At 45.7% G+C, this 8,466-nt stretch overlaps 2 protein-coding genes across 2 annotated transcripts; both read left to right on the top strand.

The window, feature by feature from the left end:
- The first annotated feature begins 2,600 nt into the window (after positions 1 to 2,600).
- On the top strand, positions 2,601 to 3,317 carry LOC129720002 (uncharacterized). Its single transcript, XM_055671412.1, has one exon. It carries the CDS (start codon positions 2,601 to 2,603, stop codon positions 3,315 to 3,317), a length of 717 nt encoding a protein of 238 aa, XP_055527387.1.
- Positions 3,318 to 4,992: 1,675 nt separating this feature from the next.
- On the top strand, positions 4,993 to 5,637 carry LOC129720001 (uncharacterized). The gene has a single exon (XM_055671411.1). It carries the CDS (start codon positions 4,993 to 4,995, stop codon positions 5,635 to 5,637), a length of 645 nt encoding a protein of 214 aa, XP_055527386.1.
- Positions 5,638 to 8,466: the final 2,829 nt, after the last annotated feature.

Below are 8,466 nucleotides of genomic sequence, written 5' to 3'. Positions count from 1 at the left end.
TGAGAACCAAACATTAAAATCATCATAGGAAAAATAAAGCAAACAGATATTTTTTCAATTCGTATTAGTTTTTAGTGTATGTTCGCGCCCGAACGCGAAAAATAACAACATCAGCAGCAGCTAGTAAGCATCGTAAACTCCGCCTTGTAACTCGAACAATCGAGAATCGAACCATCAAGAATAAAAACCATCGCGAATGAAACGAGCAGCGAGAGCAAGGAAGAAAAAGAAGAAGAAGCGTTTGCGCGACGCTATAAAAGCGGTACACGCAGTTGCACGTCAGTTCAATTCTATTTCATTCTTCAGTCAGTAAATATCAAGAGGAAAAGCTATTAAATGGAAAGTTAAATACAAGTGTGCTAGTGTTTTTTTCAACATCCTCTGAAGACGCCTGGAAGTAACTGTTGAGTACAGTCCACTGACTAGAAAGTGTTTGCTGTGGACGGACTTGCGGGCCAAAATCGTCCTTTTTAGGATAAGGGAGTTAATTTAAATCCGCAAGTGCCCGAACAGAGCACTTATTTTCCTGACGGCTTGGCTTGAGCGGCACCCGTTCCTTTTCCTGACGATTCAGGATATGTTGTGTCATGCTGAAAGAAAGTTAGTAAGCGCCCCAGTCCCACCTTCCAGAGCATGGTACCGCTATGACATTGGTCCTTCGAGCTAGATTGGAGCCACTTTGTGCGATTCCGGCAGCAGTTTTCGGAGGATGTCGGAAGAAAACTGGCAATGAAAAGTGAAAAATATAAGTGAATTTGAGCAAACTGAACACAAGATAATAAGAACTAAAGACATTGAAGTGAAAAAGTGATAAATAGTGTAAAACCGTCACGATGGTGATCCACACGCCCAAGAAAAACAACGCGGCTGATGCCGAGGCGCTGCAAATGCTTATCCATCAGCGTGGGCTGATTAAGGGCAGAGTAACAAAAATAAACAATAACCTCGAGAGAGCGGAAGATGATCCGTCGCTAATAAGTGCTACGTTACTGAAAGTGTACGCCAAGAAGCTGGAGATGCATTACACGGAGTACACCGAACAACACGGAAACGCTAGACCGGCTCGAGCGCCTGTCGGAGTTTCTCCTGCGGTCGCTGGACACAGTGGAACAACACCAGTGGTTGTGCAGAACCATCCTTTGAGAGCACCGATACTTCGATGGCCCCGTTGAAAATTGGCCGAAATTTAAGGCCATGTTTGACGACTTGGTCGTAAAAAGTGGTGATTCTGACGTCGTTAAGCTGCATTACCTCGACAAATCACTGGTGGGTGATGCAGCTGGACTCAATAATGCGAAAATGATACAAGATAACAACTTCGTCCAAGTCTGGAACCAACTATGAGAACAATTCGAAAACAAACGACTGATCGTCGATACCCATGTCGATGGATTGATCCAACTGAAAACGATGTCCAAGGGTAACTTCATGGATCTGTTGGAGTTGACGAAGACATGTGAGCGGCATGTCGCAGCGTTGCAGTATCAGGGCCTGGCAGTGGATAAACTGTCTAATGTCATCATTACAAAGCTACTAACATCCCGATTGGATGACCACACCCTGCAGCTGTGGGAACGGAACCAAGCCCATGGTGAGGTACCACAGTATGAGGAAACAATAAAATTTTTAAAGGGTGATGAAATAACCTCAACCCAAACCAACCAAACTTGCAAGCTCACACTGCCACTTCCGCTAATTGCGACATTCAATGCAAGATCTGTGGCGAAGCCCATCGCCATTTCTAGTGTCCCGTTTTTGCCAAAATGCCCGTGCCCGAACGCATGACAAAAGTGAAACAGTTAGGAGTTTGTTTCAACTGTCTCCGTCCAGGTCATTGTGCCAAGGACTGCTCATCCAAGCGTACTTGTTCGCAATGCCAAAAACGCCACCACACCCTAATTCACGGTATGTCATTCGCAAAACCATCTGAGACTGAAGTCCCTCCAGATAAAGAATCGACCAACGTCGTCACTGAAACCAATGCAGTTCCCAAGGTTCAATCATCAACAAGCGCCAATTCTTCGTGTTCCTGTAATCATTTGAAAGGTGCAAAGACCGTGATACTGTTGACTGCTGTTGTGAATCTTGAGAATGCCAACGGTCAACTAATTGCTTGTCGGGCAATGTTGGACAGTGGTTCCCAAGTTCCTTTGTGTCCGAAGCCAACCGTTTGACGATTTCTCGTGAACCGGTGAACGTGCCCATAACCGGGATAGGAGGTGCCAGGATTTATGCAAGGGAGAAGCTGAACGTGAATATTCAGTCCAGGTGTTCCAATTTCTTCACCGACTTGGAATGCCTTATAGTACCGAAAGTGAGCAGTATCATCCCTGCCAAAAAGGTTGATATTTCGTCGTGGCCAATTCCTGCCGGAGTGCAATTGGCAGATCCTACCTTCCATGTACCTGAAAAAATCGACATGTTAATCGGTGCTTCGAAGTTCTTTTCATTGTAGAAGTCTGGTCAAATTCATCTAGCTGATGGACTTCCTGATCTGCACGAGACTCACCTGGGTTGGGTCCTTTTCAGGCGAAATAAACACCGAAGTCGCCAACGCAGTAGTGGCTTATCCTGCCTCGCTTGATACTCTTACTGAAACGATGAATCGTTTCTGGGAAGTTGAAGATATTTCGCCATTCGTTAAGAAGGAAACCGAAACAGATGTATGCGAAGAGATCTTTTGTTCCACCCACAGTCGGACGTCAATTGGAAGGTACATGGTAATGCTTCCATTCCTAGAGGACGTTTCAATGCTTCAGGACAATCGATCCGTTGCTTTTCGTCGTTTCCTGATGCTCGAGCGGCGATTCAAGAGAGATCCCACTTTTAAAAAGTCATATTCTGAATTTATTGATGAGTACGAGGCATTGGGTCATTGCCGCGAAATCAATGAAGCAGACGATGATCCTACCCAGGGACGTTACTACATTCCACATCACGCCGTACTACGACCAACCAGTTCAACGACGCCGATTAGGGTCGTGTACAATGCCTCTGCCAAGCCAAGTTCATCTGCCAAGTCCCTTAACGAGGTACTTCTCGTCGGAGGTGTTGTCCAGAGTGATTTGTTCACCATTCTTCTTCGTTTTCGCATACACGCCGTTCTATTTACCGCTGATATAGCTAAAATGTATCGGCAGATACGAGTTACTTTGTGTCACACACCATTTCAACGAATTTTCTGGCGGAAGAATTCCACTGAATGTCTTCGTGTTCTAGAGCTGCTAACAGTTACGTACGGGACAACTTCGGCCCCATTCCTCGCCACCAGATGCCTTAATCAATTGTGCTACGATGAGGGTGACCGATTTCCGTAGAAGCGCAGCACCAACTGCAAGAATTACTCCAACTTGGTGGATTTCCTGTTCACAAGTGGAGCTCAAGTCGTCCGGAAGTGTTAACCTAAATTCCAGAAGAGAATCGAGAGAAATTGGTGCAATTGGATGGTACAACTAAAAGTGAAGTGATCAAAACCTTAGGGCTCACCTGGAGTCCGCATTCCGATGAATTCTTTTTCATCAAAAAAAACCCCTGCCGGGGTACTAGAAACGTTCACAAAGCGAAAGGTATTTTCGGAGATTGGAAGGCTTTTTGATCCATTGGGCTTGGCCTCTCCCGTCCTAGTGGTGGCGGAAATACTAATGCAGAAACTGTGGACTGCTGGCCTTTCCTGGGACGAGAATCTTGACGAAGAATTACTAGTTTCCTGGGGTTGAAGCTTCGTGATGCACTGCCACAATTGAGTAAGATGACGATCCCTCGACTTGTTATTTTTCCAAACATAGTTGCCAAGGAGATTCATGGATTTTTAGACGCATCGATTTCTGCGTATGGAGCGGTACTATAAGTGCGGAATATTTTTGCTGATGGTCGTGCCGAACTGCGACTTTTAACAAGTAAATCGAAGGTCGCTCCAATAGCAGAATTGAGTATTCCCCGGAAAGAATTGTTAGCGGTTCGCCTGCTGTCTCGACTGGTGGTTAAGGTGTTGCAGTCTTTGAAGCTAAAAATCTCTTCAAGTGTTTGTTCGAAACCGAGTTGCTGAGATCACCACTAAAACCAAGGACTTCACCTGGAAGTATATTTCCACCAAGGAAAACCCAGCCGATATTGTGTCGAGAGGATCGCTTCCAAGCTCTCTAATTTCTAACGAGTTGTGGTGGAAGGGTCCGCCTTTCCTGCGATTAATCAATTTCGGAACTCAACCACCTGTTCAACTTCCTGATGAAGATTTACCAGAGCTGAAATTGACTGCCTATGTGTCTGCTGTCACCTATAATGCTGTTAATCTTCCTGTATTCTCTATGTTCAGCTCATTTCGGAAACTGCAGAGGATGATCGCATATGTCCTGCGTTTTATCTCTAATTGCAGAATCAAGGACCCTGAGCTCCGTTAACTGAAACGCCACTTGACTGTACCCGAATTACGCGAATCGTTGATTGTGATCGTCAAGGCGGTTCAATATGAACGTTTGGCTGACGAGATAAACCGCATAAACAATAAGCAGCCATGCAAGAGACTTGCATTACTGCATCCCGTGTACCAGGACGGACTGCTAAGAGTAGGTGGAAGACTGGACAATTCACCTATATCAACCAAGGCCAAACATCCGTATATTTTGCCAAGTCATCCGATTGTCCGACCTTCTGATACGAGCATACCATCATGAGAACCTGCATGTTGGGCCATCTAGTTTACTAGCGATTCTTCGAGGACGGTTCTGGCCGATAAATGGCAAATCAGCTGTGAGGAAAATTACCAGGAGCTGTGTCACTTGCTCTCGTGTGAACCCAGTGAAAAAAAGTCAGCAAATGGGAAATTTGCCATCATTCCGCGTGACACCCGCTCATACTTTCGAAGTGACTGGTGTGGATTACGCGGGTCCTGTTTATGTGAAGCAAGGCCAACGAATACTGGTTGTAGAGAAGGCATACATTGCTGTATTTGTGTGTATGGTTACCCGAGCTGTGCACTTGGAATTAGTGTCAGACATGACCACCTCCGCGTTCATTGGCGCATTGCAACGCTTCACGGGTTTTAGGGGTGTACCACGAGAAATGCACTCTGATAATGGATTAAATTTTCGAGGCGCCAAGGCGGAACTGAATGAGCTGTTTAAACTGTTCCGGTCTCAAACTGCGGTTGATCAAATAGAAGGTTTTTCCCAGCCAAAGGAAATCACCTGGTCCTTTATTCCACCTGAGGCACGACACTTTGGCGGTCTGTGGGAGGCGGCCGTTAAAAGCGCAAAATATCACTTGAAACGCACGCTGAAGGATGCTTGCTTGACATTTGAGGAATATGCGACAGTCCTGACACAGATTGAGGCTATTTTGAACTCTCGACCGCTCTACTCTACCTCACCCGATCCCGGTGATCCCATGGTGCTCTCCCCTGGCCATTTTTTGATCGGGCGTCCAATAACGGCGATCCCTGAGCCGAGTTATGAAAACACCAACGTCAATCGACTTAATCGTTGGGAGTTTTTGCAACGACTTCGGGACGAGTTTTGGAGAAAGTGGAGGAACAACTACCTGCAATGTTCAACCTGGAATGATTGTGCTTCTGGAAGACCAAAACTTGCCACCAATGAGCTGGAAATTGGGGAAAATTGTGCGGACCTATCCCGGATCTGACGAACTAGTTCGTACGATCGACGTTTTGGTTGGTGACACAATATATAAACGTCCAACAACGAGGATCGCAGTGCTGCCCATGCAGGACAACAGGCAGCTGTTGGAGCAAGGTTCTGAGAATGCTTCTCAGCCCGGGGGAGAATGTCCGCGCCCGAACGCGAAAAATAACAACATCAGCAGCAGCTAGCAAGCATCATAAACTCCGCCTTGTATCTCGAACCATCGAGAATCGAACCATCAAGAATAAAAACCATCGCGAATGAAACGAGCAGCGAGAGCAAGGAAGAAAAAGAAGAAGAAGCGTTTGCGCGACGCTATAAAAGCGGTGCAAGCAGTTGCACGTCAGTTCAATTCTATTTCATTTTTCAGTCAGTAAATATCAAGAGGAAAAGCTATTAAATGGAAAGTTAAATACAAGTGTGCTAGTGTTTTTTTTCAACATCCTCTGAAGACCTCTCTTGGCGAATTCACCAAGAGTACCTCTCTTGGTGAATGGTGAACATGGTAGCTTGTGTACCACTAGTGTTAACATCAAAACGCTTTTTTGTGTGTGAAATCAAGTGCTTTAAGTGATCTAGTGCTAGTGATCCGACGGCCAAATTGGAAACCTAAACGGATAAGTAGAAGTGTATTTGCATGCTTTCGATTTATTCGTTTTTTATTGATTAAATTTGTGTCAGCGCCGATCAGCGCATCAATATCACATAGACGCTACGGCTGCTGGTTGAAACATTCATTGTTATATGTTTGCATTGTTCATTGCCTTTAGCCTTTGCCGTTGCTGCTGGACGAGTCCGGCCGGCGGCTGTTTGTTTGTTTACTATGGACTGTGCAAAGTGTGGTAATGTAGTTCGTGTTAGCGACGATCCCGTAGTTTGCGTGGGCAAGTGCAATTCTCGATTTCATCGAGTTTGTACACCGCTCACTAAAATAGCGGCGAAAGTCGTTAACGATAATGAAAATATTGTTTTCAAATGTGCTTCATGTTTATCGGCCCAGGAAGACGGCGGGAAAGATGATGCTATGAGTAGTGAGTTGACGGAGATCAAGAGTTAACCACGTGTTTTCAAATTTTGATAATGTTCATTCCTTTACAGAGGCCGATTACAAAATTACAGATCATGAGACAATTTTTGTTTTTATTGAGAATGATCAAAACCGTGATGATAAAGTAAAGATAAAGTGCTGGAACAGATATTCGAAACAAGCAGTGTCTCAACTAGTTTCGAGAAGCTTGGATTTTCAACCAGTAACTGGTGATTTGTTCTTACCAACACGCTGAAAGAATGTACCAATAGTTTAGTTTTAGAAAAACATGTAAACTTGCATAATGCAAACAGCTGGTACTCTTTAGATCTTCTGCGTTTAAAACCAAAAAGAGATAAAAGGTACAAGCAGTTTTACAGAAGTAACAGTAACGATGATTGGTATACGTACACCGCGGCGCGTAACATGTATTCACGTGCCTCGAAAAAGGCCCGGTGTGAATATATACAGCGGAAGATTGATCAACATCAAAATAACAGCAAACAGTTATGGAAAATTTTAAAGAAACTAATGAAATGTAAAGATTGTAGCAATCCATAACTTTTAATGGCTTAGAAGAATAATCGGCGCGAGTAGTAGTAAATAAATTTAACAGTTATTTCGTTAACAGTGTTCAATCGATCAATCAAAGCATTGATTTGGTCAATGAGCCGGACGAGATAATACAGCCGTTCAATAATAACTGTAGCTTTGATGGTTTTCATCCTATTACTTTTGCAGAGTTGAAAGATATTTGTTTTTCTTTGGAGAGATCGGCTGGTATCGACAATGTCAACGCAAAAGTAATACAAGATTGCTTTCATGTCATTGGACACGATCTGCTGGACCTTATTAATGAGTCACTGCAACGGGGCACGTGCCTGAAGTTTGGAAGGAATCACTTGTGGTTCCTATCCCCAAGATTCCTGGGACGTATAAAGCCGAAGAGTTCCGTCCCATTAACATGTTGCGAACATTAGAGAATGAGCCTGAACCATTGCTTCGCGGCTCAGCAGCTGCTACACCAAGCAGCCACTGAGTCGTTCTCGGACATCGCCATCATACCGGACCCCTACCGCATCCCTCCCGGAAACGGTAACTGGGTTGCGGATAAGTCCAGTATGGCGGCCATATGTACGACGGGCAAGTTCCCGGTTCAGGAGGTTGTCACAACCCCAGAAGAAGGGTACGTAGTTGGTAAGGTGAACGGAGTGTTCTACTGCAGTTGCTATGCTCCGCCACGTTGGTCTACCGAAAGGTTCACCCTGATGGTCGATCTCCTATCCATGGAGCTAACGGGCCTAACGCCGTTGGTGGTGGCGGGTGACTTCAACGCTTGGGCTGTTGAGTGGGAAAGTCGCTTCACGAACCAGAGGGGCCAGATCTTGCTGGAGGCTTTGGCAATGCTCAACCTAGATCTGGCCAACGTTGGGAACAAAAGTACGTTTAGCAGAAATGGCGCGGAGTCGATCATCGACGTGACGTTCTCCAGCCCAGGACTGATCAAGAACTGGAGGGTAGACGATGGCTACACTAATAGCGACCACCAGGCGGTCTGTTATCGGCAGAGCTGCATGCCACCACGGGTCGGCGCGTGGCGACCGCCGAGGTCACGTTATATGAGGGCGACCGCTGACAGTACCTAACAGCCCTGGACCAGCAGCGGGAGATTGCTTAGGGGTGGTGAGGGTCGGACACTGGGCCGTCGACTCCTCGTAAATGCCACAATTACCCGGAAGCATCTCTGACGGAGCGAGTAGTGCCGCTCCCATCAACCAAATGCACTCCCCCGTCCATTGGGGC

The sequence above is a fragment of the Wyeomyia smithii genome, chromosome 2, assembly GCF_029784165.1.
Source record: "Wyeomyia smithii strain HCP4-BCI-WySm-NY-G18 chromosome 2, ASM2978416v1, whole genome shotgun sequence".
Taxonomy (NCBI): domain Eukaryota; kingdom Metazoa; phylum Arthropoda; class Insecta; order Diptera; family Culicidae; genus Wyeomyia; species Wyeomyia smithii.
Note: the sequence above shows the minus strand (reverse complement) of the source record. Positions and strands in the feature narration are given on the sequence as shown.